The 16,023-nt window shown below is 32.8% G+C and overlaps 2 protein-coding genes across 6 annotated transcripts in view; one reads left to right on the top strand and one right to left on the bottom strand.

Annotated features, from left to right (window-relative positions):
- Window positions 1-16,023, bottom strand: part of LOC136028331 (glyceraldehyde-3-phosphate dehydrogenase-like) — a 360,255-nt gene that overhangs the window by 210,501 nt on the left and 133,731 nt on the right. The gene's annotated exons all lie outside the window — the stretch shown is intronic.
- LOC136028263 (F-BAR domain only protein 2-like) overlaps window positions 1-16,023 on the top strand; it is a 108,387-nt gene that overhangs the window by 3,391 nt on the left and 88,973 nt on the right. For all 5 annotated transcript variants that reach the window (XM_065706031.1, XM_065706022.1, XM_065706017.1 and 2 more), the window contains exons 2-5: window positions 6,297-6,409; window positions 10,495-10,586; window positions 12,738-12,957; window positions 14,568-14,825. In XM_065706031.1, coding sequence (XP_065562103.1) covers window positions 6,380-6,409; window positions 10,495-10,586; window positions 12,738-12,957; window positions 14,568-14,825 — 600 coding nt within the window. In that variant the 5' untranslated portion in view covers window positions 6,297-6,379. The remainder of the gene's footprint in view (window positions 1-6,296; window positions 6,410-10,494; window positions 10,587-12,737; window positions 12,958-14,567; window positions 14,826-16,023) is intronic.

Here is a 16,023-nt window from a genome sequence, read left to right as displayed (position 1 = left end):
ACACTGTATATATTCACACTGTCAAATGGCTGTATCAGCAGTATATCAAGAACAGCTTAGAGTATTAACTTGAAACTTACAGAGCATGTTGAGCTAATAAAAACACTATATGCATACTAGGATAAATATAAGTATATGTATAATAAATTGTCAATCTATACTCATTTGTTTTTTTTTTGGATATTTTGAGAAATAGAAACATTCTGCTTAAAATAAAGATAGTTTTCAGTAAAGTGCAAATTATGTTCTGGTCTTCAGAAGGCATGAAGGGTGTTGGCCCTACTACTAATTTGCTGTAAAGTGTAAATTGTGTTCTGGTCTTCAAAATGCATAAGGGGTATCAATCTCATACGCTTTAGTTTCTGCTTTTTTAGAGTTTTACTTGGTTATTTGTTGTAATTTCTGTTTGTTTTGGGTTTCCTTTCATTTACTTGATTATACTTTTTAGTGGGTCACTTGAAACTTAATTTTTTCATTGATTCAGAACAATCTTTAATAGCCAATTGTTTTTTGTTGTGTATAAATTTCAGAAAAGCAGTTTTTCAAAATAAAAATTAAAGAGCCATATTAAATCCTAAGACAAGCAGAAAAAAGTTCTTCATTTTATTAATGCTTTTTTAATCAATTCAATTAATTGGTTCTTCATTTAATTCTTTCTTCAAGCAACCATAAATTACTATCAAAGGATAAATGAAACCTAAAACAAACATGAATTAAAAATATATTCACATCCAACTTGAAGATAACACAGACGTAGATGAATAATTAAACTCAAAAACAGGTGAAACTAAAATGAACCCACGAGTCAAACTTAAAACAAACAGAAATTACTGAAAAAAATAGGAGTTTGGCGACTTCCCCCTTCTATTTGGAAAACTTCTTAAGTCTATTGCGTCATTTGTGATTTAAGGAAAATCATACATATTTTGGATAGTTGGCTTTAATATTTCAAAAGTTTCAAAGTTTTGAATAATAGTGTTTTCAACTTCAATGTTGTAATTATAGAAATTATTTAATATATGTTTTGTTTTCAGTAAAGTGCATATGGCACAATAGATTTTAGAAGGTTTGTGGCTAGAGGGAAGTAGCCACAGTCCTGTTTGTTGTAGTTTCAGTTTGTTTGAAGTTTGGCTTGAGTGTTCATTTTAATTTTACTTGTTTTATAATTGAATTATTCATCTATATCAGTATATATATTATCTTTGTGTGATTATCTATGGTATTTTAATTCCTGTTTGCTTTATTCTATATTTATTATTTAATAATTATTTATCTGTAAGATTGAATTAGAATAAAATTTTATTTCTGCTTGTCTTATGATTTAGCCTAATATGGCTTGTTACTTTTCTTGGAAAACTTTTTTTTGGGATTTTTTTTTTTTAAATTAATTTTGGTGTGTTTTCAATTGCCAATGTTTTATCATTGATTGATATTATGGATGTTTATCTAATTTGTCAGGTTTCTGCTCTAAGAATTAAAACATTGGACTCCATTTAAGTTCTTAAGTTGCAAAAGGTGACCTTAGTGCTCTCTTTGATTGTGTTCAATATAATTATTGCATGAATTTTTTTCAATATGAAGTAAACGTTAGGAGCAGTTCTTGGACAAAGATTTTCATTCAGTAGCAATTTCTAGATAATATACTCAAAAGAATTCTCATGGGGATTACATATAAATAAAAATAGAATAAGGTAAGAAATATGTATAAGAAGTATCATTTACATCTCTTTATTTCTGACTCTTTAAACTCTTTTATTTGTGACTGTGACATGTATGTTTGCTTGGAATTATATGGAAAATATGTCATTCTAAAAATCTGGATGCATATTATGTCTTCTGATTGACTTCAATATCCCCATCAATTTTCCCTAGAGAATTTTGAATTGATACCCTTAGCATTCCTGAGACATTGCACACACCAATTTGACAAACTAGATACATGTAATGTCTTCTTATTTAGTTCAAGATCTCCTTCAGCCATCCCTGAAAATCTCAACTCAATACCACTAGCTGTTCCTTGGATATGACCTTTTGATAACTGGTAGCACATAGTGTCTTTTGATTAAGTTCAACATCCCCCTCAACACTATGAAAGTTTCTACTTAACACCCTTGATTTTCTTAAGTCTTTTGCAGATATGTAATTTTGACAAACTGGATGCACATGGTGTCTTTTGAGTTAGTTCAACATCTCAACTGACATTTAGCCATTCCCAAGACATTATTTATACACCCTTTTGATAACTGGGATGCAAATAATGTCTAAGATCAACATATACCTTAATAATTTCTGAAAGTCTTAACTTTATAATACTGTTCTTGAGACATTGCAGATGTGTTGTTTTGACAACCTGGATACTTATAGTCTTCTGATTTAGTTTAACATTCTCTGAAAGTTTCAGCTCAATATACCTGCAGTTGTTCCTGAGGTCAATATAGATAAACCCAGATACACCCTTTTGATAACCTAGACACATCTAGTGTTTTTATCCCTCAGTACTCTCTAAAAATTTCAACTTAATTTGGAACTAAAATTGCTTTAAATTAGGAACTAACATTGGTAGTTCCTGAGCTATTGTAGATATGTCCTTTTGAAAATCTGGATGCACATAAGAGTCTTTTGATTCAGTTCAATACCTACTCAACATTCCATGAAATGTTTAACTTATTAACTGTAGCCTTGTCTAAGATATTGGTTATAAGCAGTTTTGAAGACCTGGATACACTTAAGGTCTTTTAATTTAGTTCAAAAGCAGTATTAATAGTGGTATTCGCAGTTGCAATCAGTCACAAACATTTGCAATTTTAGGTGTAAGTTGTCATAGACTCTTTCACAAGCAGTCATAGTTGCAAAGTATACCATTTTGCAAGTAGTTGTACTCAGAGTTGCAAGCAGTACCCTTTGCAGACACACCTTATTGCAGTTGAAGCTGCAAGTAGTCATAGTAGCTGTCAAAAGTAGGCCTTATTGCTGTCACATATAGACATGATCACAATTTCTCATAATTATAATTGCAACTTGCTGTAGTTGCAACCACACTTTGTCATAGTTGCAATCACAATTTCTTGTAGCAAAAAGTAGTCACCACTATAAGTAGCTGCTGTCACAAATTGCAATAGTCGCCTGTAGGCACAGTTGTAGCCACAAGTAGTCTTAGTTGCAGTCACAATTAATTTCAGCCACAAGTCATCCGAGATGCAAATAGTTGCTGTTGCAAGTAGTTTCAGTCACAGTTGCAGTGACAAGTAGTAACAGTTGCAAGTAGTTGAAGTTACACTCATAAGTGGTTGCAGCAGTAGTAGTACTCCAGAAGTTTGGAATTGTCCCACAATCCTTTTATGCATATTTTGCTAAAATAGACGTGATACCTTAGTCACATTCTTATATTGGTGACAGGCAGTTCTCCAAAGAGACTACATCTACTGATAAAGTTTTCAAATCCGAGTCCTCAAATGGCCATGCCTGAGCTAAAATATCCCAAAATGTACCAGAAAAGAATTATTTTAGCTCTTTCCAAGTTCCTATTCTCTTGCTATCTATTTAGCATATTATAAGTAGCTCCTTTGATCAAATACCCTCTTGACATCACCATTAGTTAATTTCATTGTTATAATCAAGTTTTATTGGATATGATAAAGAATGAAAGAGACATCCCCTTATTGGTGTTGATTCCTAATCTCAAATGGAAAGTGAAGATGAAGATAGATAACAAATCCTCCTTGAGGCACATTTTTTGTTATTTGGTCATTTTACCTGAAATTTCTACTGCTACTATACTGTAGAGAAATTTAACCAGAACAATCGAAATCAAAATATTTGTCTACTACAGTCTCAGTGCGTATGCAAGGTCCTCCTATTTTCTCTGTGTAAACTTGGTTTAAATTACCCAGTGTTTATTTCTCATTAGCTCCAGCAACTTTGCATAATGGTGCAAATCTGTATTATTCATAATTACAAAAGCAGAAAGAAATCAGGTGAGCTGGCGAAGTGGTTTGCTACTGTCCCATATTGAAGGTATGACTCATGACTTAATTGAGTGGCCTATCCAAGATTTCTAAAAGGGGGTTTTGGATTAGATTTTAGCAAATATGGAAATCTTTAGTGCCAAGTTCTAATCAACACTGCAGTAGGGAAATAGTCGGAATTCCATAAATAGTGGGAGAGGCATCCATGAAGTGGCAGGACTATTCGAAATTTACCACAAAATGTTTTGCCACAAATGGGCAGCCTAATAGTTTTAGCACATGTTATGTATTAGGTTCCATAATAATCTGTGGTTTTAGATAGTAATATTGCGCCACATAGCGTCAAAACTTTTTATCTTTTTGGGGAAGAAAAAATATTCACTTGAATTTTCCTCTTTTATGTTTTTTTTTGGGGCCATGAAAATGGCCTTGTAATTTGATGTAGGAGATTTGACCTTGGCTTTTCTTTTAATAATTGGTAGAATAGACCTATCCAAAAAAATACCAAATGTCTGTTAAGAACTGTTTTTTGTGAAATTCTTAGTGAGTTTTCAGAAAATTGAAGGTCATCAAAAGAATTGTACTTGTATAGGAAAAATATAAAGTAATGCTTGTTGTTATTATGGCCACAAACTTGTAAATTACGTAAAGCTTCTTATCAGAAATCATTTTCTGTGGCTTGTTAAGTTAACCCTCACAACTATTTTCATTATCATTTCAGTTTTAGGTTACATGCAAGTTTGGTATAAAACTTAGATTGTTTTGGAACTGTGTTAAGATTATTTAAAATTATTGAATCATCCTATTTACAAAGTTTATTGTCAGTCGCTAATCACACTTTTTTTTGTCCAGGGCATATTTGGAGCCAGGGTTCAAATAAAACTTATTTTTACATTGATTATCCTTGTGAATTCATTCTTTGTTTTCTTTTCATTCTCTAACCAATGCTATTGTTGTCTTTTGTATTAGTACAGCTGAATCAGTTATTTTTCTTTTTCATTTTTATCTCTTCCAATGTATAGCAGTCTTCCTTATCCCCTAGACACTCAGTTTCTCTTATTTCTTTTCATGTTCTTCAGGCTGTTAATACTGATGCCACATGCATGCCTACCCATGGGAAAATCTAATGTTGCTTATGTTTCTTCTGGTTCATATTTTCCCTGGGGCAGCTGCATCTTGGTCCAGCTTTGTCTAATGGTTGAGATAAAGAATGATCATACTGTTTATTTCTCTCTACGGTGTGCTACTACTACTACTAAGAAATCACTGCAGCCCAAGCTCCCTAAGGCCAACACAACTACACTTCCTTCTTCTCCATTCCAATCTATTCAAAGCCTCCATCTTTAGACCTTCCCAAGAAGTTTCGGTTTCCTGTAAATATTTCCTTATAACATCCTCCCACCCCATTTGGGGATGATCTACTTTTTGTTTTGCCTTAGACAGTTGGCCAACGAGGACAATCTGTTGTTTATTAGGCCTTAATTTCCTAGAGTGGTTCCACGGCTCTCCTCAATATTTCTACAACCATCGCTTCTAGAAAAAATAGTTAATGATATACACTAAAGAAAGAAATGAATGCTAATGAGTTGGTCAGTTTTTGTCCAGTTTTCACCTTTTTCTTCAGCATTTTGTGATGTTTGCCATAATTTTTTTTAGTGAAAAATATGTTTTTGCAAATATTCATTTCCAAAAAAAAGAAACAAAAGATCACTTCTCTGTATTATAATATTTTTATTGTAATTGGGCTGCTGTACATGTCTTTGGGAGAGAAAGTATCAGAGATTTTCCTTTATGTGGAAGGGGCCAGAAACAATAATAGAAGAATATTTTTATATCACAAAGATGACTAGGACATAAATATACACTTCATGATTTCCCTGTTGTAGTTATTGAGTTTTATCATTTTTTAGATGTGATGGTCTGTGTTCACCCATAGGAGAGATTTTGTGTTTAAAAATGGGTTCATTTCATTTGGTATAATGGCAAGGTATTGTACAAACTTACTATATCCAAGAAAGTTTTGGAAAAAAAAATTCTACTCACTTTTTATTCACACTTGCCTATTTTTCAAGGGAAACATGCTTTATCCCAAACCCTCTGTAAAGAAATTAGGTTCCCATCACAAATTACGTCTTCTTTGCATGTCTGACCAAATCTCTCTTTAAACTAATCGGAATTTTGGAGGTTGGAAACCCCCCCCCCCCAATCTGAATGATTAACCCTATTTAAATTAGGCTATAGGATTACTCTGTAGCAAGGTTTTGTTTCTCGTTTTATAATTTATGGCAGATTTTAATCTAAATTACAATACTTAATTTGCAATTTTTTTAGGTCCTTGATGTATCAAAGATGTTTCTTTAAGCTGAACAAAATAAATCTATTGTAAAAGAAGTAGCTGCTGGAAAACGATAGAAATGGCTGTAGATTTTTGTGACTATTTTTGGGTATGTAACTTTGGAGTAAGTTTTTGTAGAATATAGTACGTTTCTAATCTTTCTATAAAGCCTTATTTTGTCAAGGACTAATTTTAAGCAACTAGGTTGATTGAGCTAATAAATTGCCCTATCTATTAAAACCTATGTTTTATCTGTAGAAACTCCATTGCTATCATATGTTTAAGAAATTTTTGTCATATATTCTCTTTGAAAAGGTCTGCAAGAAAAAGTATATGAACAAGAAAAGAAAAAAGGTGGTAGAGAAGACAAATATGACTGTCAGCAAGTATTTGTGCTTTGGCCTTGGATGTTGGAATTTGGCATACCATTTTAGAAAAGGGTTTTATTGTCTTAACATATATGCCAACCTTAGTTCTATCTTTTGGATTCCATCAAATTTTCTTGGCTATTAGTAATTCATGGGAATTTCATAAATCAAGGAAATTCTTATTATTCTGTTTTAAGAATCTTTTTTTATTAATCTCTAAATAGTTGGGTCGTAGGGTAACACCTATTCTGTGCTGTTTGTTTTTATTGCAACACGCATGAAAAATGTCAGTTTCTAAAGATTTATTCAAGATTTAAGCATCAGTAGCTTAGGAATGATACAAGTAATAAAATGTGACCTTACTTGAAGCTACTGGAATCACACTTTTATATTTGAATTAATTTTAATACTTGTTTAAAAAAAAAATTGAAGAAAGGGAAAGCTTCATATTAAAACCCAAAACTGGCAGAAATAATGTCATATAATAACTCAAACTTCAAGCAAAAAGAAATTATTTTTTATGGATAATAAACTTAAAAGAGATTGAGATGAACGATCACTCACATGAAGATCACTCACAATGAACATAGAGACAGCATATACTGCTATGGATGAATCCTTAAACAAACAGAAATTGAAACACATAATGAAGTCACTTAAAATGAAAAAAAATTACCTCACTGCTACCCCCTGAGCCTTCTAAAGACCAGAACGTGACTTGAACTGCCCTGTAAACAATTTAAATTTCAAACTGTGTTTATTATTTGTGATGACACAAAAAAAACAGCAGGATAATATCACAAGGTAAATAAAAATTTAAAAATAAGAGCTACCACAAATGAAAGTGGAGCTACGTTCTTCCCTCCAAACCCTCTAAAAGTTTGAGTGTCGTTTTTGCTTCACTGAAAACCACTTGCTTTTCTGGTCATGTGATTTTTGTTCATAAAAACATTCACAACAAAGACGAATTGATTCAAGGAATAATTTTAATCAACTGAAAAAGTCTCATCTGTTTTCACATGATCTGGGCTGTAGAAAACTTGATAATGCAAGTTGTTTAGTCCGAGACAATTGCAAGTTCTTATCATATTGGTTTGGCTAAGGGGATGGAAGAGTGCTTTTCGGCTCTTCCTTATTCAAGGGGTAATTCTCTTCTGGGGCATCTTGAACATTTATTGATAAATTCTTTTCCCAGTGGTTTTGGTCTATGTGAAACTTTTGTACCTAATTTGGATGTTTCATTGTTGAATATTCCTTGCTATAGTACCTTTTAAACCGAATGCATTACTGAAAGGTGTTCTAGTATTTTATGTCAATTTGGATATTAATAACTTTATGAGAAGTTATCTAGTTCAAATTACCCCCCCCCCCCCTTCCCTCCCTAATTGATGCCCCTGGTTTAGTAAACCTATTATTATGGCTGAAATGTCTTACTTTCCAAGTAGTTTCATCCTGCAACTTTTAAAGTATCTTAATAACGTTTACCGAAGATTCATTTGTCTTGACTGAAATTCTGTGATAATTGATGAGTTTAATTTGTACCTTTTGGAGCATGATTTCTCTTTGCTTTCTGAATTTTTATCAAGTATGATAAGAGTCGGAAAGTTGTCTAGGATTGTACTTCTAACAATGCTTGCTGTAACTTCTGAGACATCAAGCGATAATGTTTTTTCTACCATCCCAATAATGAGACTCCGTAATGTAGGATGTTTCATTTATTCATTTATTTCATTTACTTATTTATCTGAGTTTTGTTTGTTTAATCCCACGTTTTTATTAAATAGAAAATTAAGCTGCAGTCTGCTTCTTAGGAGTTATTGATGGATAATGTGCTGAATGATCACTTATTTGTGCAAGTTCAATTTAATTGTATGTGAAACTTTAACTGTATCTTGTACTCCTCTCTCAAATGTTGAAAAAGGAAAAGCTTACCTTTTGAAAGAAAGGCCTACAGAAGTAATCCAGCGTCTTGGTTCTTGCAAAAACATGAAAGTGATCTTAGTTTAAATATATTAGACAGGCTTGAAAAATAATTGATTTTATCCTTTACCCTGGATCTCATCAGCAAACTTTTCCTGATTAAATTCTTATTGTGGGTGATGAAGTATCAGAGGAAATCCAAGTGAAATATAGATAACGACATCTTTATTTGTGTCAATTAACTGGGACGCTGGAGTGTCAGTTTTAACTTTTATGACTTTCATCGTTTATGAAGGCTACTTAAGTTGGCCATTGTATGAAATCAGTGATACTTATTGATGTATCAGAATCCTTGCATGTCGCTGATCTACTGAATAGCAAGTTATCTTTTGACCTTGATGGAAATTTTGGTCGAGTAATCAAGCTGATCATTCCGTTTATTGTGGCTCCTCTTGGATAAATAATTAACATAGAATTTCATGACTGCATTTTCACTTGCTCTGGAAAGTCAGCTCAAATAATAATTTTCTGTAAGGGAGGAAACAAAACACATGTGAATATTTATTGAACAAAATTACTTTAATCAGTTTTTGGCTAACTCTTGAAAAGTCAATGAGGGAATGACTGTTGGGTTTTCTTGATAAAAAAAAATTCTACATGATTTTCAATTTCCTTTTTTTGGAAAAGGTAGAACTGATAATGCTTTTGTTGCACTGCTGAATCTTGTAGATTCTGCATTGGATTTTAGTCAAAGTTCGGTGGTTATATTTTTTGATGCCTGAAAAATCTTTTATATTTTGTTTCAGGACCTGCTATTTTCAAAACCTGAACATTTAGGAATCCGAGGTTGAGTTCTTTCATCGTTTCAGCCGTATTTGCATAAAAACCGATTTCTTTTAGTTTACAATTGAGCCACAAAAAATTGGTTCTGGTGCACTACAGGGGTAGATCCTAGGGCGCATTTTATCCCCTGTTTACACAAATGATTTACTTTGATTGATAAAGGGTATTTCTCTACCCATATGCTGTTCCTTTTTTTTTTATATATGCCTGTTCCCCCTGTAAAAATCTTGTTCAATCAAACTAATAACTCTGGAATTTGATCTGATTTGGGGTTTATAGCTTTTGCTACAGATAGTAGCTTGGTATGGTCAGATATTTTATGTCCAAACCAAGAGTATCATTAAATGTTTTCTTTTCAAAGAAAATAGGTTTTCGTGAAAAGCTTAAGATCATTCTTGTCATCCTCGCACAAAATTTTTCTTGTTAAATTTTCTTTAATTCCTTATTTTTGGTTATGCTGAAAAATCCCATGAAATTTTCTGTAGCAGTTCATTATTTTATATTACGTGCTAACCAGAACTGTCATTAATTAAAAAACATACTGGGTTACATTCTTGAACTAAAAAGCTTAAATAAAGGAGTTAAATGTTGTTTTAAGTGAATAGGAACTAGCTATTAAAGGGTCCATTTGCTTGCCATTGCTTAGAGCTTGTGTCTTTTCAAAATATTTCAGATGTCTTTTTCTTAAAGAGCTTGAAGGATTTTTTTTTTGAAATTTTCTAAGTGTTGCATGGTGGACTTGTCGTTTTTTGTGTCTGGCGTCTAATTTCTTCTAAAGAGGTTCCAGCCTCAGCAGTGAAAAAAAAAATTGATGTTAGTTTTTATGTTTCATTGTTGGATGGACAAGATAGTTGATATTGCTCTTTTTTTTCAAATTAGCATAGTTTATGTTGACATATATATTTGGATTATCTTTTTTTTTTACTTTCATAAAAAAAACCTGCTTTAAGTGAATACTTAAGAATAAGGTTATAGATTTATGATCTTGTTCTCGGTGACAGGTAATGAACTTCATTAATTATATTCAAAAAATTTTCCAAGTTGAAAGCTTTTCTTTTTATAGGGAGACAAGAACAGTGGATTCGATGTTCTTTATCAAAATATGAAATATGACCAAGTGTCGTCGAAAGAGCTTGCTGATTTCATCAAAGAGAGGTCCGTTTTTTTTTATATAATTTACTTTATATAATTTACTTTTTGTACATTAGTAGATGCAGAAAGAGGTAAAACTTAAAAAAAAACTATATTGTAAAAGCATGTCCTGCCTTTTTAGGTAGAGTATCTAGGATGGTTCAAAAGATGGGTGTCCAAAAAGTTGTTTTTTGGATAATAAGCATTTTAAAAGAGCCCTCTGTCGAACCTAATAAAGATGGGTCTTTTTTATTTGTAATTTTTAATCTATCTCTAGTAAGAAATAGGTTTTCTATTAAGAGGTTAAGCCCATTGACCTTTAGATGCTTATACTTAGAGCGTTCATGAGTACATTTTCACATTTTTGGCCAAAAGAAATAATAATAAAAAAAAATACCTGGGGATCATACGTCTAAAAAATCAGACTTTTATAGACACCTTGGCCTTTTGAAAGAAACTATAATGTTTGGCAATATTTCAAGTTTATACTTATAGTCCGGGAATATTCTCATGACGGCTGTGTTTAACAGAATCAATAACAGAACTGAACATGGGTCACTTTAAACGTTAAATTTTTCGTTGCAATCAGACCCCTAAAATTTACCTCGTCAACATTTAGGTGACTAAATCCCGCATTTAAAGGCACTCATTTCAGATGCATGCGTTTTGTTTCAAGACAGCGGTCCTAAGAATACTCCTCTTTGGGCTTCTATGTATACATGGAGATGTCGATGCTGATTCTTTGGTTGGCCTAATCAGGACAAGTCCCAAAAGACAGCCCTGCTTATTAAGCAAGATTCTTTCAAATGAACAAGAAATTAACCTGGATGAAAATAGTTCAGAATTCTTTTTCCCTTGGGAAACATGACGAAACGTGATAACACTATGTAGTGACTACAGTTTCAAAATAAGGAGCAACGAAAATGTAGGAAAAGCACTGGTGACAATTAACATGAATCTTAAAAAATAGTCAATTCAAATAAAACAAGTTATAAATAGGTATAGGATGAACGTTTGCGTAGTTATTCTTTGTATATCCTTTGTATAGTGCATGAAGCTTGTAACCTTGCAAGCTTTCGATGCCTTTTTCTAATTTCAAATCATAGTTAAGCCCAAAGAAGATATATGTTTTTCAGAGAAATTGCCTAAGGAACTTCTAGGTTCTCGTTTGACTGACCAAGTATCAAATAATAAGCTGTATGAAGGAAGGAAACGCAGGTTATTCGCGAACGGGGTGAGAAGAGGTCATAAGAAGGATTTAAAGGAAATTGGAACTTCATGGGCAGAAGAGTGAAGCTTTGAATAGAATGGTGGAGGAGGAGCTTTTACTGCTGTGCTGGCCTTAGCTTGGTGATGCATTTAGCTGTTAATGGTTGTAATCTATTGTTTGGAAACAGACAATAGATTATCCAAATGCTTCTCTTATCTTTCTTGAAGAGTTAAGAAACAGCAGGGAGAAACCAGAAATTGCTCGGCTGTTTATGAACAAAGGCAATATTTTTGCATAACGTTTTGTGTTGCATGCAGAAACAAAGGCTAAATCCAGTTGTTTCTGTAGTACTTAAAGAGATGTTTGCAAAAGTGAAATTGTCAAGTCATACGGTAATGATTTGCTTCTAGTACGAATGATAACTGAACGCCACAAAATAACCAATGACCATAGAAGATCGGGAAAGGACTCACTTGATCTGAAGTCAAAAGTTGTAGTGCCATTTTTAAATGACTAAAAATATCAGAAGGCAGCTAGCACCCCTCCCATCCTCTTTCTTTCCCCAAATATCAGTGGTAATGTAACACAGATAAGAAAACAGTTATTACAAACCAATGATAGACAAACATGAGCTGCTGCAGAATGCAAATGAAAATTGAGACTTTACGAGGCTCGTACGCAGGAACTTAGCTGTTTTTCTTTTTTTTTTTTGGGGGGGGGCTGTTTGCACCTGCTGGTTTTACTAGTAGTAATCTACAGTCCGAAAAAAAAATTGCCCAGATAGCTCCCTTATCTTGCCTACAGAGATTAGAAACATTCAATCTTAAATTTGAATGTCGGTAGTTTTGTAAATTATTAATGTTTATAGTCTTTAACATGTTGTAGAAAAGTGGTCCTGCTCTGTGTTTTGCTGGTTTTACCCCACTGAGACTTCAAAATAAGCTCAAAGCATCAAAATTTTTCAGATCTTCCATTGAAGAATCCTACTCAAGATCAGTGAGTAAATTGGTTAAGCTTGCAGGCTCGGGTACTGTTTCATATGGTAGTTTTGCTCCATTTTGGCAACTGATCAAGGAATCCTGCGAAAAGCTGTCGACGCTTCATGCTCAACTTTTCAGCAAGCTGTCTGAATTGGTCAAAGAAATACTTAAGTATAGCGATGATCTCTCCAAGCGGCATAAGACTGTAAGCAATTTCTTTGTCTCTACTACAAAATTGTTCTCAAGCGCAAGCTAAATTTTCAGCACTTAGTTTATGAGCTTTATTTTATTTTTTAGTCTGTACAAAGTTTTATTTGTTATTTTTTAGGTGTGTGGGGGTTACCATTTTCGTATTTAAATGTTAAAGGTAGTAAAACTGACGTTTTGTCACAAGAAACAAGCTTTATTTTGGTGAAAAGAAAGTGAAAGAGAGATTGAGAGAGAGAGAGAGAGAGAGAGAGAGAGGAAGGAAAATGGCTTTCATTTACTATGGTACTTAAGAGTGCTTACGAATTACTACGCATTTCATTTTATTTGTTTCTCAAACAAAGCTTCTAATTTACCTACTTGTCATAGCAACAGTGAAGAAAGGGAGCCTTCACTTAAAATATATTTAAATAGTTATGGTATTGGATTCTTGGATTCGAAGGTATTAATTTCAGTTATTCTGTTACTATACTATACCCCACTTAGTTTTTACTTTGTTATTGAAAAAATAGACAAAGGAAGCACTAGAGTGCCTTGGTAAAATTTGATTATAAACTCGGAACTGGAATGAAAGATATATAGATTTTTTTCTCGTTTTGCATTAAAACTATCAAGTGGACGTAGTGTGGTCCAGTAGCGTGTTTTTTTTTACTTTTTAATTTTGTCCACTTCCAAAGTAGTTTTAAATTCACACCGTTGCACATATCATTTGCCAAATTTTTGGTCCACAGACTACCAAGGCGTTACTTCCCTTCTTACTCTTCGCCCATGAACTACAAGACTATATATATATATATATATATATATATATATATATATATATATATATATATATATATATATATATATATATATATATATATATATATATATATATATATATATATATATATATATATATATATATATATATATATATATATATATATATATATATATATATATATATATATATATATATATATATATATATATATGTATATATCGTAATCAAATTTGTTCCTGATAGGATTTTGCTGATTATAGCTCAAGTGTCCTAATCAAGGTCTTCTTCTGTTATCAGAAGAATATGAAAAATATTTCTTTAGAGCATTTCTTTTGGAAGTTCAAAGCTGATTTTGACGATTTTTTCCTTTGTTAATCCACATTGAAAGAACAAAGCCTAAGTTGAAAAATCGAAATATTTGTGGGTTTTCTATTTTACTAAATAAGTAATACGATAGTATATTTGTAACAATAAAAAGGAAAATAAGGCTTTTAGTTTGTTATGTTATCTTCTTTTTATGCTGGTATTTTTATGATAGTATATTATCTTTAATTAGTGCTTGGAAATACTCAAGAAGGTTATCTGTGTTATATGGAACGGAAGTACAACAAGGAGAGTTCGTAACTCGGGACAAATTTTGCGAACCAAATCTTTTTGGTTCCAAGATTGATTCTTATTCTTCCAATTCTTCAAGATTATCCTTATTCTTCAAGATTATCCTTATTCTTCAAGATTTTTATTCTTCCAAGATTGACGCAATCATTGAATGTGAAATATCATCAGCTTTCTTTTTTGTATTATAATAATGGTTATTTTTTAGTTGTTGTGTTTGTTTTTTCTAGATTAAAGATGAAGAAATTGGGACTGCTGATGCTGTGCAACAGCTTCAGACTGTGACGGTTGCTGTCCAAAAAGCCATCGAAGTGTACCGGCAAAAGGGGGCAGAACTAGAAGTATTTAGAAAAGAAAATCGCCCTTCGAAAGACGTTGAAAGAGCTGAACAGAAGTTCAAGAAATCAACCGATGATTATAAGATTCTTTTAGAGAAGCATAATGCGGCAAGAGAGGATTTTGAAAGGAAAATGACTGTTTCGTGTAGAGTGAGTTTTTTTCATTTTATGAATATTATAGGGTATGTTATGCACGACACATGCTTGACGAATCCGTACTTGTAGAAATGTTGGATTTTTTTTTCTACAAGCCAGAATCATGTTGTAAACTATACATTATGTTCATCAAGAAGTAACAACTGTTCTAGTATTGATATTATTAGGTTTTGCATCAGTTTCTAGTGCCTCAAATTCTTATGTGCAATATTTTGAATCTTCCGATTAGAAGCCATATAGGTAAATTTGTGTTTGCATAATTTAGCGCATTTGAAAGTAGAAGTTCCCTTCCTCCCTGAAAATATGTTTCAGACATGATAATGCTGGTAATGCTAGTCATGTCGGGCTGCTAATTGGTAGTGCCAGGGGCTTTCAACTGTGGAGTTATAAACTGGCTAAAGTGCTTTGTGTAGACTTGAGAGGGATATATTGGTCTCTGACCTACACTAGTGGGAGTGTGTGCTAGCCATAGCATTTTCAGTTTATTCACGCAATCTGTAAGTTGCGACCTTTAGTGCTACGGAGCTGAATGAAAGCTACCATGTTGATAGTTTGACAGACTGACTTAGTTGTTTTTAACTGAACCTGTTAGTAGTTTCGAAACTTTTCTTCCCGATGAAGAGGGGTGTTAAACATGAAATCAAAGGACAATGAATTAATTCAGATAGGAAGGATGAGGTAAGTTGGACTAATAGTCAAAAAGGGAGCCTTTCAGGTTTGTTTAGGATGGGAAGGTATTAATAATATAATCCTAGCTGTACATCTAATGACTAAAACGTGCAAGGTATCAGTTTTAGTCATAAATACCCATGTAGAAGCGACTGATAAGGACAGTTCTGACTGATGGATTTTCAATTGAGCTGCAGGAACAAATAGAGCTGATTAGATATAGGGCTGAATAGATTCCTTTTAAAAATATACAATTTTGTTCTAGGAGGTTCGTTAAGGAAGGAAAACAGCAATGGTAATGAACTGACACAGTTTAGCAGGTGCAATATCCGTATCAAGTCCCTTGCCCAACACTGCCCCTGCCTTTCCCTAACTGTAGGCGGAAGTTCCAATCCATTCCCCAAGCAGTTTTTTAGATATTGCGGATATGCTATTTTGATGACACACATAGTGTCTTTTGATTTACTTTTGCCCACATCCCCTAGCCAGAAATCTAAGGTCGGCTGACCCTCGCCCTATAATA

Source organism: Artemia franciscana, chromosome 1 (genome assembly GCF_032884065.1).
Source record: "Artemia franciscana chromosome 1, ASM3288406v1, whole genome shotgun sequence".
NCBI lineage: Eukaryota > Metazoa > Arthropoda > Branchiopoda > Anostraca > Artemiidae > Artemia > Artemia franciscana.
The sequence above is the reverse complement of the archived record's forward strand: the minus strand, read 5'-3'. Positions and strand labels throughout refer to the sequence as shown.